The following is a 15,270-nucleotide window of genomic DNA, read 5'->3' as shown; positions in this document are numbered from 1 at the left end:
CGCCGCAGTGGTGGGGCTGAGGCTGTGGAGGGGGGCGGGTAGATCGTAGGTCTCTTCGTCGAGAGCCGATCGAGCGGCAATGTCGGCGCTGGAGTGGTTCGCGCACAAGCCCCTGGGCGACGGGATCTTCTGGATCCAAGAGCGCTTCTACGAGTCGGGCAACCGGGCGAACATCTGGCTGGTGCGGGGCTCGCAGCGGGACGTGGTGATCGACGCGGGGCTGGGGTTGCGCAGCCTGCCCGACTATCTGCGCGCCGCCGGGCTTCTGGCGCCGTCGGAGGGGAGCGAGCCGCGGCCGCTGCTGGCTGTGGCCACCCACGTTCACTTCGACCACTCGGGAGGGTTGCAGCACTTCGACGAGGTAGCGGTGCACAGCGCCGAGGCGGCGGCCCTGCAGAGTGGCGACAACTACGAGACCGTCACCTGGCTGTCGGACCGGGAGGTGGCGCGGCCGCCGCGGCCTGGCTGGCGGGCACGGCAGTTCCGCGTCCCGCCCGTCAGGCCCAGCCGCCTGCTGCAGGAGGGTAAGTGCAGCCTGCGGCCTGCTAATCGCGACTCCTTTTACCTTAATGTCTGCCTTCATGTCTTGACCTGAGCTGCCTAAAAGTGTTTTGAGTCCCGGGTCGCAGAGAATGGTCACAACAACCCCCTGCAATGCTCCAGGCTTGGGGCAGTGTGGAAACTATCTGGCAGCAAAGGACTTCAGGGTGCTGTTCGACAGCCGGCTGAGCATGAGCCAGTGTGTGTCTAGATGGCCAAGAAAGCCAACAGCATCCTGGCTTGGATCAGCAATAGTGTGGCCAGCAGGGCAATAATTGTCCCCCTGTACTGAGACTGGTGAGGCTGCATCTCGAGTATTGACTTCAGTTTTGGGCCCCTCACTGCAAGAAGGACATTTTAGTACTGGAGCATGTTCAGAGAAGGGTAACAAAGCTGGTCTGGAGAACAGTCTGGTGAGTAGCAGCTGAGGGAACTGGGATTATTTAGTCTGGGGAAAAAGGCTGAGGGGGAGACCTGGTTCTCTACAACTCCCTGAAGAGGAGGTTGGAGTGAGGTGAGTGTTGGTATCCTCTCCCAAATAACCTCTCCCTCAGTAAGTTCGCTGATGATAGCAAATGGGGTGAGGGGGGCAGGGGGAGGTTGGCTGACACCCCATCAGGCTGTGCAGCCATCCAGTGAGATCTGGACAGGCTGGAGAGCTGGGTGCAGGCAAACCTCATGAAGTTCAATAAGGACAAATGCAGGGTCCTGCATCTGTGGAGAAATAACAACAGGCACCAATACAGGTTAGGGGCTGTTCTGCTGGAAAGCAGCTCCATGGGGAAATACTTTGGAGTTCTAGTGAACAGCAAGTTCTTTATGGGACAACAATGTGCCCTTGTGCCAATGGTATCCTGGGGTGCATCAAGAAAAGCAGGGCTAGGGAGGTTCTTCTCTTCCTCTACTCTGCCCTGGTGAGACCACACCTGGAATACTGTGTCCAGTTTAGGGCTCCCCAGTTAAAGAAAGACAGAGACCTGCTGGAGAGAATCCAACGGAAAGCCATGAGGGGACTTGAGCACCTCTCCTGTGAAGCGAGACTGGGGCTGTTTAGTCTTGAGAAGGCTGAGAAGGGATGTCATCAATGTGTATAAATTTCTGAGGGGTGAGTGTCCAGTGGAGGAGGCCAATGTCTTTTTGGTGGTGTGCAATAACAAGACAAAGAACAAGAGGTACAAGCTTGAACATAGAAGTTTTCACCTCAGTATGAGGAGAAACTTCTTTACAGTAAGGGTGATGGAGCACTGAAACAGGCTGCCCAGAGAGGTTGTGGAGTCTTCTTCTCTGGACACATTCAACAGCTGTCTGGATGCATTCCTGTGTGGACTACCCTAGGCGATCCTGCTTTGGCAGGGAGGTTGGACTCGATGTCTGGAGGTCCCCTCCACCTCTACTGTGCTGTGATACTGTGAAGTGATAAGAGGAAATGGCCTCAAGTTGCACCAAGGGAGGTTCATGTTGAACATGAACAATTTCTTCTCCTAAAGGAGCAGGCTACCCAGGGCAGTGAAATCTGCATCCCTGGAGGGATTTAGAAGCCCTGTACATGTGGTGGTGAGGGGCATGGTTTAGTGGTGGACTTGGCTGTGTTAAGTTCACAGTTGGACTAAATGATCTTAAAGGTCTTTTCCAACTTAAATGGCTCTGTGATCTTTCTTGGCCCAGTTTGCATACTGTGTTATGCAGCGTCTCTTAGGATAGTTAAAATGATACTGTTTCATTAACATTACTTAAGTCTCTGCAGCCCACTTTCAGGAATCTACAAAACATTCATGCTGTCCTCATCCTGGGGTAAAGGAAAAGATGTGAGTCACAGAATCCTGAAATGTTTTGTTTTGGAAGAGACCTTGAAGATCATGTAGTTCAAACTCCTCTGCCATAGGCAGGAACACCTTCCATTAGAGCAGGTTGCTCAAAGCACTGTCCAACTTGGCCTCAAGAATTTCCAGAGATGGGGCATCTACAACCTCTCTGGGCAACTTGTTGAAATGCCTTACCATCCTCATTGTGAAGAACTTCCTGGTATCTAACATATATCTACCATTTTTTTCACTTTAAAGCCATTACCCTGGTGGTTTAAATGTACTGGGTTAAATTTTTGTTCCTGACAGTTACGAAAGTATTGACAGGAACTGAGAAACATGCATAAAATATCCTGTGTTGGCCTCATGTCTTTGCCTCTTGACACAGGTGGTGGTGTGGTTTCTTTCTTTTTTTGTCAACAGAATGGGAGTCACTCAACAATGATTTGAATGACTGCCTAATTGAGCACCCCAGGTTTAACCTTAGCCTTCTAACTACATCTCACCATGTCAGTCAATTCTGGCATGTGGTGACCCGGGTTATTTATAAACTGTCAAGGCATAGCAGGTGAAAGAGCAGAGCAATTGATTGAAAGAATGTGCTGTGAAGAATATAGATCTGTTTAGTATGGTGAAGCAGAAGTTAAAAGATAGTTGTCTTACAGACAGGTGACACCTTTTGCAGGGGACTTTGTCTCTTTTTGGCTGTATCAGGTCATCCTACATAGGTGCTTGGAAAATCAGAACTGAACATACTGAAGGCTTCAGAGAAGATCCGATGTGACATTAATTGGAGTCAAGCAACAGTAGTTGAAGTGCTTTTTCTTTTTTCTTTAAAAGGAAGGAATTATTAAATAATTATGTTGTGGAAGATCAAAACACACTTGCTGTCAATATAACATCAAAGCTTCTGAGGTAACTTTCATTGAGGCATACTGTGTGGAAATGGCATGACATCGCAGTGCATGTGTCATGGCTGTGGGCTGAGAGTATACAGGACTGCAGAGAGCACAGAATGCAGCAGGGACAATATTCTCTTACAGTCCAAAGCCACAGCTTTTACATGTACATCAATCAGTAGCAATACAGACTGGGGGACCTGTTGGAGCAGGGCCAGGGGAGGCCACAGCAATGATGGGAGGGCTGGAAGCCCTGTGCTGTGAGGACAGGCTGAGAGAGTTAGGGTTGTTCAGCCTGGAGGAGAGAAGGCTCCAAGGAGACCTTTCTGTGGCTTTTCAGGACTTAAAGGGGCCAATCAGAAGGATGGAGGACAGAAATTTTATCAGGGCCTACTGTGACAGGACAAGGTGTGATGGTTTGAAACTAAAAGAGGGAGATTCAGACTAGATAGAAGGAAGAAATGTTTTACACTGAGGGTGGTGAGACCCTGTCTCAGGTTGCCCAGAGAGGTGGTAGAAACTGCATCCCTGGAACTATTCCAGATCAGGTTGTTTGGGGCTCTGAGCAACCTGCTCTAGTTTAAGATCCCTGCTCATTGTAGGGGGATTGAACTAGATGAGCTTTAAAGTCTTTTCCAACATAAAGACTTCTGTGATTGTGTGATTTTATGGTTAAGCACCTTTAGTTTTGGCTGTTCTAGACAAAATTACATTTACCTGTGTTGTATCTTACCATTTAGCTTCCCTTGCCACTTCTTTGTTCTAAGACTCAGTTTCCTTTAGTTACAGAAGGATTTTTCTTAAATTCAGTACACTTCTTTAAATTTTGGATGTCGTATTCCATTTGTTTGTATTCTTTTCAGTGCCAGGAACAGTCTGAAACCCAGGGGAGCACTTTTATCCATTAACTTCACCATCTGCACTGTGGTTTCATTCACCAACACAGACACTTTTGCACAATCTTCTCCACAGTCAAGTCTGTTTCCTTCTTCTTGCAAGGCTTCCAAACATTTCCCTGAAGGAGAATTTGGCTAAAAGTTCTGATTGATAATTTTGAGACTAACTATTTCTGCAAATATAGGAATCCATGCCCCTGCTCAGTACTGCACGGTCAGATGTTAGATCTTCGGTGACTTCCAAATGCTATCCTGGCATTTTCAGCAATCATTTCAGTTGAATACCAAGGGTCCTGTCACAAATGGTCTGCTGTTAAAGAGTTAACTACCTTCAGGCTTGCTGAGTCTTCAGTAAATTCATGACATACCTGTCTCTGGTGTAAGACAGACTTGTAGCTTTCAGATTTCTAATACAGTAGAGATTTGGTAAGTTCTTGTCATTCCTTTTGGAATTTGAAGTGCACATGACAGTTTTGAGGATCATTTTACAATGGTACTGAACGTTACTTGTGTTTCATATAGTTGTTAAGCAGCTGCTTCTGAGAAGGTTGCTTAGACGTTGGTCTTCTATCCCTACACACCCATAAGGTTTACATATTTACCACCTGTAAATTAATACGGATTTTGCACATTTATAATTCAGCTGGCATTACAAGAGCAGACTTACTTGGCCTGTCCTCCTTTGCTATACTGACTTTCTGCTGGAAGTACCAGTTCAGTGACTAGTGCAATGAAAGGCATTGACAGTTGAACTGTTGAAGAGTTGTGTTTTTATATACCCAGACATGAGGAAAGTAAATGGAGGCCAGTCATAGCTGTCCTCCAGCAATTTATATTCTTTCCTTTTGCCATTCAAAAGTGACAGCAGTGCAATTGCAGCTGAATTAAGTGACGGTAAAATGGAAGGAAAAACATTTAAATACTTACTTTTTAAACTTTCAAGGGAAACCCTGCTGAGATGTGTTCTGGTTGGTTCCCATTTTATTTTCTCTATCACATTTCACATCTTGTCCTTCATTAGTGTGGGAACAGATTCAGTTAATATAACCCAAGCCAGTCATGATTGTTACTATCATTACAAAACACTCTTCCCAAGCAAAATGTGCTCTTGTGGCCAAGAAGGCCAATGCCACTCTGGGGTGTATTAGAAGGGGTGTGGTTCTGTGCCCTGGTGAGGCCATGTCTGGAATATTGTGTCCAGTTCTGGGTCCCTCAGTTCAAGAATGACCTCAGGGCACTGCTTGAAAAAGTCCAGCACAGAGCCACAGAAATACATAGAATGCATAGAATAAACCAGGTTGGAAGAGACCTTCAAGATCACCGCGTCCAACCCATCAACCAATCCAACCCACCTAAACAACTAACCCATGGCACCAAGCACCCCATCAAGTTTTCTCCTGAAAACCTCCAATGATGGCGACTCCACCACCTCCCCAGGCAGCCCATTCCAATGGGCAATCACTCTCTCTGTATAGAACTTCTTCCTAACATCCAACCTAAACCTCCCCTGGTGCAGCCTGAAACTGTGTCCTCTTGTTCTGGTACTGGCTGCCTGGGAGAAGAGACCCACATCTGTCTGTCTACAACCTCCCTTCAGGTAATTGTAAAGAGTAATAAGGTCCCCCCAAGTCTCCTCTCCAGGCTAAGCAACCCCAGCTCCCTCAGCCTCTCCTTATGGGGCTTGTGCTCCAAACCCCTCACCAACTTAAGGGTGTAGAAAATCTTCCTTATGAGGAGAGACTGAAGGAGCTGTGTTTTTTCAGTTTGGAGGAGACTGAAGGGTGACCTCATTAATGTTTATAAATATGTAAAGGGTGAGTGCTGAGAGGATGGAGTCAGGCTTTTCTTGGTGATGCCCGATGACAGGACAAGGGGCAATAGGTGGAAGCTGGGGCACAGGAAGTTCTATATGAATGTGAAGAAATTTTTTTTTACTGTGAGGGTGACTGAACAGTGGAACAGGCTGCCCAGGGGGTTGTGGAGTCTCCCTCTCTGGAGATACTCAAGACCTGTCTGGATGCATTCCAGTGTGATCTGGTGTAGGTGATCCTGCTCTGGCAGGAGGGTTGGACTAGATCTTTCAAGGTCCCTCCCAGCCCCTAACATTCTGTGATTCTTTGATTCTATGATCTTTCAGGTACTCTTTGGCTCTCATCAGGAAAATATTCCACTCCCATTACTGTATGTATATATACATACATTTATATAGAGAGAGAGTGAGAGAGAGAGGGAGAGATACATACTCTATATATAAAATCAAACTCTTAAGGATATGGGCAGGTTGTTCTCTTTGTGGCGGCTAACATACATAATAAATATTTTCATGTCACATGTTTGCTTGCAGGAGATGTGATCAGCCTTGGAGACCGACAGCTCACTGTCATGCACATGCCAGGTCACTCAAGAGGCAGCATTTGCCTACATGACAAAGACCGGAAGATTCTGTTCAGCGGGGATGTGGTGTACGACGGATCCATGATTGACTGGCTTCCCTACAGCAGAATAAGTGACTACGTTGCAAGCTGCCAGCGCCTCATGGAGCTGGTGGACAGAGGTCTGGTGGAGAAGGTATTGCCTGGGCACTTTAACATGTTTGGGGCAGAAAGGCTGTATCGGTTAGCATCCAACTACATTTCACAAGCTGGAATCTGCCACAAGGTTTCTACTTGTGCCATGAGATCCATTGCCAGCATGGTACTTCGTGTTACAAATTCTAGAGTCACTTCTTAGTGCATTTGGTGTGGTCTGTTCCCTGCTCAAAACCCAAAGGCTTCTGAAAGTGATGATACAAGCAAAGGCAGTATGCATTAGTAAACACCTGGCAAATTGGTACAAAAATCCTCCCTATTTTTGCCTACTTTATTCCTATTTTTATAAAAAGTGCATAAGCTATACCTTTAGCCAAAGCTACCATTCCCCCCCCCCCTATTTTTCCAGGGCATTTTTGCACATATGTTGTGATTGAAATATATTGGTTTATTTTTGTTATGATTCTGATGCATATGAATGTGCCAAAAGGAGAGGTTTTGCATTCACACCTGAAACCTTGTTGATGTAGCACTAGGCTTGTGACCATTCACTCAACTTGTGCTCAGGTTTTAGCCTAACATAGCTCATTCTGAGATGTGGTGTGTGTTGGGAGCAGCACTGTTGGGTCAAAGCAAGAGCAACACCCAGGTGGGACTCGGGGCAGCAAGAGACAAGGGCTGTAGCTGTTGTCACCTGCTGCTTGGTGTCTGCTGTACCCATTGTTGTCTGTGTCTTTGCAAATGAGCTGTCTGGTAGTTTCCTTACAATCCACTAATGTATGAAAATGCTATAGACCAGACTTCCAAACTGGAAGGTGTAGATAAATCAGCTTACCAAAAAGCTTTTGATGCAGATCCAACAGCAGATGGACTGAGGCTTTCACTTGCTCCATGACAGAGGAGCAAGAATGAACTCTCGCCATCAGCTAGGGAACTGTTTTGCTTGTGGCCACGTGAGTTAGGAATTAGACAATTTGTGAACTAATTAATGTGTTAGATTAGCCTGTACAGAGTGGATTGAGCCCTTGCCTGATGTGTTTTTTTTCCTGATGACCTCATAAAAAAATATTTGCAGAGTGCATTGTTCTGTAAATCTGAATTTGGCTGTGACAAGCTTAAAGATTTTCCATTTAAGAGTATTTTCATGTGACTGGATTGTGACTTGTTTTTAAAGCTCTGTGGTGGGGAAAGGATGGAAGCTTTAATATTTCTTCCTCTGCTGCAGGTGCTGGGTTAACAGCTGGTACACTTGTTTCCGCAATGTGAATGTAACTTGAGCTGTTTACTGTGTGCTTATGAAGTGTTTGCTGCATATGTTTTTTATGAGAAGTGCATTGCATCCGAGTCTGCTAAAAAAAAAAAAGCTGAATGAGAAATGCTAAATTACATTGTAACTTGCTTATGAAAATGGAATGTGTGGTATCTAAAAGCTGTTTAAATGGTCAAAGTTTGTGTAATTATTCTAACAAACTCTATATAACATTTTTAAATGGCCACTGATGTTATTTTTGTATATAGATGTAAGTACTTTCCTAAAAAGAGTGTGCTTTTCCCACATTTTAGTGGAGTTTAACCTTATTTGTTTGGATTTGACTTTATGGGAAACTTCCTGAAGTTCACTATACCACTAGAAAGGGAGACCAAAGTTTGGGCTCTAAGGCATGGGTGAATGGAAATTGGTAGCCTTCTTAAGAGATGTATATTCTGGTGAATAAACCAGTTGGAAAATAAAATAAAAGCATCTCTTGTCTGAAAATTATGAAAGGGAGTATCATATATAATGCTCTTCACCTTTCACAACCACAGCACTCCTGCCTTTTCTGTCTGAATATATACTCTACCAGGATTTATACTGATAGGTTGTGATGTGCCTAGTTCTTGTTAGCAGTGCCTATCTCCAAGCAGTAGCAAAATTGTGAGTGGTCAGGACAAATGCAGCAATGCAGCACTTGAAAGACCTATTACCACGCAGTTCATAGTCTCTTTTTTTGGAGGAATCCAAGTATGTCAGTGCATTACATGAGGAATGTTTAATTAGCAGGTAGAATTCTGCCATAAACAAAGCCAAGAGTTTTTTGTCTTAGCCAGAGAAGAAACGCAGGTTGACCTGACAGCTGATGCATGTTGCTATTTACACAGCCGTCCAGACTGTTCTTGATAGCCAGGGGTTCACAGTGGGCAATCACAGATCTGAAGTGGCAAGTGAGTGAAAATGCCTGAAGAAATGCCTAGTACTGGACCTTACATCAGCTACCCTGATGAAGTGATGGTGTCACAGGTTACCCACTCTAAATTTCTCCATGTTAGCCATCTGTGGTGTAATACCAGCAGTAATCTTGCTCCTTGCTTCTGTGAAGGCTGTAGGAGCACTGGTGAAAACCTCATGCAAGAGCACAGAGACCTCTTCTGTCTGAAAGCCTGCCAATATCTGCCTGTTGCTTCATTATTCATTAGGAGAGTCAGATCACATTGAATTAGCATTTTGTGTTACACCACTATTACTTTATTTGATACAATATTAGAAGCTCTGTATCCAGATTTTACTGTATTGTGAAACCTTAGAGAAGGTTCACAGGCTATTCAAAATGAAAATATACCCTTCATCATTTGTGTTTAAATCTCTGCTTTGTAGCAGCCAGAAGATTCTTAAATGTTCAGATCATCATCAAAAGGCCCCATTTAACCATGCCTAAGTCACTAAGTGAATGTTGATAATAGCAATTGCCTGGGGTTTTTTCCTTGACCAAAATATAGGGGATAATTTCCTAGCTCAGAAGGAAGCATTACATGAACACAGTCCAAAGTGGAGTGTGTTAAAACTGCTGCTATAATCTAGTTGAAAGTAGTTTTTGAGAGTCTCAGAGTTATTTTTGTATTGTAAGAAATCCACTACAAGCTAAATGTTACCTCTGCAGTGCGAAGAACTGGCTCTGACTATTTTTGTTAAGAATTACCAAGTTTTAGTCATAATTTTGACAGTGACCCTTTAACACTACTTGGATTACATATTTAAAACGTGTATTGTAAGTTTAAATATTGTAACAACGTGGGGATTTAGAACTGTTAATTTATTTGTAAAATCTAAATGTATGTTAATGCAGTTTTCAGTAGACTGGGGAATTGACAAAATCAGACGGGAAGTTTTGCTCTGTAATATGTCAAGACTTTTGTGATGTTAACAATTTACACATTAAAGAGTAATTTTATCATAGAAGGTCATAATAAAAAAATTCTAGAATCTATGCAGTCCAGTCATGATTTCTAGGTATTTTTTCAAGAGAAACACCTTTTCATTCTAAATGGAGTATAAAAATCCATAGAGGTTGCTAACAGTGTTTTTTATTCTTCTGATCTAGATACTGCATTAAAATTATTTACATATCATAGAGGGATACTGGAAACTGAAAACAAACTCTGTATTTTAACACAAATCATAATTAGATTTTCAACAAAATTTGCACACATGGATGTGATGAAAGATTGTATTTGGGGGTCGGTTTCAGTTTGTAGTGATGTAGAGTATTATTTCCACACAAGACAGTACTTGAAACAAAAATGGTTGCATAGCTTCTGCTCAGTGTGTAACTGGAGCTTGAAATAAAGCCTAGCATGCTTGCTGTCTAGCTTCTGATGAAAGATAAGTTTCTTCATTAACTGTTTTGTGAAAGTTAGGCATGAATAACAGAATCAGCTGCTGCTGTGAAAACTATGAGAAATGTGCTTGTATAAAGTCAAGAACAATGAAGGAAGTGAAATACACTTTTTGATTTAAAGATGAATGCAGGTTTTCTTCCAGACAAATGATAACTGGCCTTCAGTGATACGTAGTTGTTGACTTAATGTATTTGTTTTCCTCAGAAATTCCAGTGTTGAGGTGTAGTCTTCAAGTAACTATCTTTGCATCTTAGCACAAATACAATGTTATTTTAAAAACTAGTTTACCTTGCAAAGTTTTTAATTTTATGGGGTGATGAGGACAAAATTTGAAGGCAAGTATAGGTAGAAATGAGTCTATGAGGGAAATAAGGCAATTAAATGGAAATAATTAAAAAATATGATAATGTTGGTTTTATCTAAACAATAAACAGGTTGGGAATAGCCAGATGGGAGGTTTCACTTCTCAGATGGTGTTCTTCATCAACAATCGGGACTAACCCATCTGATCAGCCATCATCATAGAATCATAGAACCGTTTTGGTTGAAAAAAACCTCTAAGATCACTGAGTCCAAATGTCAACCCAGCACTATCATTAAACCATGTCCTGAAATGCCATGTCCACACGTTTCTTGAACACCTTCCACAGACAGTGACTCTACCACCTCCCTGGGCAGTCTGATCCAATGCCTGACCACTCCCTTCAGTGAAGAAATTTTACCTAATACCCAACTTAAACCTCTCCTGGCACAATTTCAGGCCATTTCCCTTCATTCTATCACCTGATACTAGGCAGAACAGGCCAATGCCTACCTCCATGCAACCTCCTCTCAGGGTGTACAGCTGTATCTCAATGATTCCACATTACACAACTAGGAATGTGGTAATTTCTAGTGGATGTTAGATACTTCAGTTCTGAGATTATAAAATGTGACAGCTCACAATTTCCACCGCACTGGAGGATGTGCAAGGCCTTTCTCTGTCATCTGGGTTCAGTTAGTTTAAATGCACACCAGGAGTTACCAGCACTGTGTCATCAATGCACAGGACAAAAAATATTCTAGTGCCTCAGTTGCAAGCATTTTACCTCCTGGCCTGCCCCAATGTCTGAAGCAGCAGCCCTAGTAACCCAAGGAGCAAGCAATCAGAAAACACTCATTAGGTTTTGTTTTAAATTTAGCATTGTGTGAAGCTAGACATTACATAGGCTTTTTGCTGCTAAAAACACCTGAGGTGATATTTACTTGGCACACACTGCTGCAGCACAGGGATATAAGAGAGTATAGTCCTCTGAAATGCATAATTAGCCCAGACAGCTCTACTTGGTAATAAATCACTTTACTATTTGCTTACACACTAACACAGTGTGGCTTTCTGTGTTGGGATCATACTTCAATTAACATTTTTACGCAGTATATACAGGTGGAATATCCCATCTCTGCTCCTCTCCCATGTGCCTGTATAAAAACAGTCATCCTTAATATCCACCTGCCTGCCTGTGGGGTGGGCTGAAGCAGGACCAGACTTGCCACCCTGTGGCTGAGTAGCACAAGTACAGGCTGCCACTCACTCCAGAGCTTCACTGTGCTCAGAGGAATGCATGGAACTGTGCCACCAACCATCTCTGCACAAAAATACACTGTTGTGGTTTGAGCCTTAACTGGAATGTAAGAGCTTGGTTGCAAGACTGAGAACTCCTCCCCTGCTCCCTCTTACTCTTTCCCGATAGGAAAATAAAAAGGAAAGGAGAAAGAATAGGGAAAATAAGGGAAGAAATGGGAAAGAGAAGGTGGGGGGGTGGGGAGGGTAGGGAAAAAGAGGAGGAGGTAAATCTACGGAGAAAATAATTTGGAGTTGGTTTGGAAGTAGAGAAGTAAATCTTTCTTTAAACTATATATATATGTAAAAAACAGTAACAGGAAGGGTTCACAAGGGTAAGGAACAAGGATGAATAGGAGAATATACAAAACCAAATTCAGATAGTCTTGTATTTCCCTCGATGTATGTGGATTGCAGTCCCTTGGAGAAACATGGATGCGGCAGGGAGAAGACCAGGTCTGACCATGTGACAGAACCAGGAAGCCAGCAGCAGCTCTTGGTCCTTTCACATGGGCAAGGCAGGAGCAAAAGAGGGGAAAAGGTTGTTGTGCCCTCTTCTTTATAGTTTTGCTGGACAGGAAGGGGGAGTGGAACAGACTCACTCAGTTTCCATGGGGGTGTGATAGTTTGAGGCTGTGCCTTTAAGAACCAACACTGCTGGAACACACTGGCTAATGTTTTCGGTACTAGAACCAAAACATTCTGATATTCTAAACTAATTTCATTGGTTGATAAATAAAAATTCAGCTTTAGATTGTGAAGCAGTTGAAAATTTTTTTTCCTCAGTTGAGTTCGGTTTGGGAGTTGGGGGAGTTGGAGGTTTCAGCCTGTTCTCCCTGCCTGTTTCTTCTGCGAACTGCTGGAGTTGGCCTTCAGATAAGCAAACACTAATCCTGCATGGGCTTTTGAAGCTTGCTAACAACTCTTCTCCTTAGTATCTTGCCTTTCTCTCTCTCTAACCCCTTTTTTGGGAAAAAGGGAGGTAGGGGGGGGAGAGAGGGGGTTCCAAGGAGGGGATCCCTCCTTCGGGGAGGGATTTTTGTTGTGTTATTTGTCTTTGCTGTGTATTTCTGTGTATATATTGTAAACACCTGTATATGTTGTGTTATATATAACCTGCTTTCCATATATGCTTGTAAATATATAGCTTGCTCTTTTGACTGAGTTAGCTGTGGTTTCTTACTCTGTGGAGGAGGGAGAGCTAAGCCCTCTCTCAACCTACCACAGGGGGGCAACACCCTCCAGAGGTGGGGAGAAGGAAGGAACCTAGTCCACCTGGATCAGGTTTCCTTAATTTCCAGAGAGAGTAGAGCTCTCACAACCCTCCCCCTCCCAGGATGGGTGTAGTCCAGCACATATGCAAAGGGATAAACAAGCAAAAAGACCCTGACACAAGGAGAAAGATTCAGGAAAGGTGCTTAGGCAACACTCTGATGACTGTACCAAAGATGGAGAGCGTGATACTTCCCAGTAGTTTGATACAGATGTACACAGGAGTGCATTTCCAATCATCAAACTGGTAAGGACACATGGTAGGTTTTTTATATGGCTTTGAATTTTCACACTGATTTTTGTGACGTGATTTGGTGTGCAACTGACATGAGAAAACATTTAAATTTGCATTAAATCTGCCCAAACAAAATTATTCCTTTAAAAATTTTTGGGTTCACTTTATTGACAAAGCACTTCATTGCTTTACATCAGAAGTTCTGCTATTTGATAACATTTTGAACAGCCAGGATGAGGTCTGTTATCTTGTGTACACTCAAATTCAGACAGGGGAACAGTGGATTGGTTTCAGATACTAAAAAAATTAGGAATAGAAAAGGGAAATTTAACTGGCTTGTGGAAAGTCCCACAAATGGTTTTCATCTAGGAACAGATGAGTTTGGAAAGTAATTAAAAGCTGAAAATACAGCTAATAATAAAGCCTTAAAGTACACCTCATAAATAAACAAATGGAGATGTGTGACAAGTGGTGTCCCTCAGGAGTCCACACAGGGACCAGTGCTGTTTAGTATTGTCATGAATGACATAGTGGGATCGAGTACACCCTCAGGAAGGGGCTGAAACTAGTCCCCTCAGGCAAGAGTCTGGGGGCGATAAGCTAGAGTCAGAGGTGAAACCAGCAGCCCAGCTGCAGTGCATGTACACTAATGCACGAAGCATGGGTAACAAAAAAGAGGAGCTGGAAGCCTTGCTGCAGCAGGAAAGTTATGATGTAGTTGCCATCACAGAGACATGGTGGGATGACTCACATGACTGGAGTGCTGCAATTGATGGCTACAGGCTCTTCAGGAGAGATAGGCAAGGGAAAAGGGGTGGAGGGGTGGCCCTGTACATCAGGGAGGCACTAGATGCCATTGAGATGGAGATTAGGGATGATCGGGTTGAGTGCTTGTGGGTAAGAATTAGAGGGAAGACCAACAGGGCTGACATCCTGGTTGGAGTCTGTTACAGACCACCCAACCAGGAGGAAGATGTTGAGGAAGCATTCTATCGGCAGCTTAAGGCTGTCTCAAGATCTCCTGATGTTGTTCTTATGGGTGACTTCAACCTGCCTGACATCTGCTGGGATCTCAACACAGCAGAGTGGAGACAGTCTAGGAGGTTCTTAGAGTGCATGGAGACAGCTTCTTATCCCAGGTGCTGAGTGAGACTACCAGGGGTAAGGCTATGCTTGACCTCCTCTTCACCAACAGGGAAGGGCTGGTGGGTGATGTGGTGGTCGGAGGATGTTTAAGTTCCAGTGACCACGAGAGAATTGAATTTTCAGTATTCGGTCAAACTAAGAGGGGCAGCAAGAAGACCACTCTGGACTTCCGGAGGGCAGACTTCAGGTTACTCAAGGAACTAATTCAGAGGGTTCCTTGGGATAAAGCCCTTAAAAATAAAGGGGTCCAGGAGGGCTGGACCTGCTTCAAGGAAGAACTCTTGAAGGCACAGGAACAGGCTGTGCCAATGTGCTGGAAGATGAGCCGCCGGGGCAGACGGCCAGACTGGATGGGTGATGAACTTCTAATAGAACTAAGGGAAAAAAAGAGGGTGTATCATCTTTGGAAGAAAGGTGAGGCAACCCATGGAATGTTTAAAGATGTTGCTAAATCATGTAGGAAGAAAATTAGGGAGGCAAAAGTACATTTGGAGCTTAAACTGGCCTCTGCTGTGAAGGACAACAAAAAGTCCTTCTATAAATATATTAATAGCAAGAGGAAGGGCAGGGACAACCTCCACTCCTTGGTTGACATGGAGGGAAATGTTGTATAAAAAGATGAGGAAAAGGCAGAGGTACTTAACACCTTCTTTGCCTCAATTTTTATTAGCAGGACAGAATGTCTTCCAGACAGATGG

General features: G+C 43.8%; 1 protein-coding gene across 1 annotated transcript; it reads left to right on the top strand.

The window, feature by feature from the left end:
• Positions 1-75: 75 nt before the first annotated feature.
• Positions 76-8,268, top strand: MBLAC2 (metallo-beta-lactamase domain containing 2). Its single transcript, XM_054178777.1, has 2 exons — positions 76-524; positions 6,482-8,268. The coding sequence occupies exons 1-2, from the start codon at positions 80-82 to the stop codon at positions 6,865-6,867; spliced, it is 831 nt and encodes a 276-aa protein (XP_054034752.1). The 5' UTR covers positions 76-79; the 3' UTR covers positions 6,868-8,268.
• The last annotated feature ends 7,002 nt before the right edge of the window (positions 8,269-15,270 follow it).

Source organism: Dryobates pubescens, chromosome Z (assembly GCF_014839835.1).
Source record: "Dryobates pubescens isolate bDryPub1 chromosome Z, bDryPub1.pri, whole genome shotgun sequence".
NCBI classification, from domain to species: domain Eukaryota; kingdom Metazoa; phylum Chordata; class Aves; order Piciformes; family Picidae; genus Dryobates; species Dryobates pubescens.
This window is presented reverse-complemented; position numbering and strand designations above follow the sequence as displayed.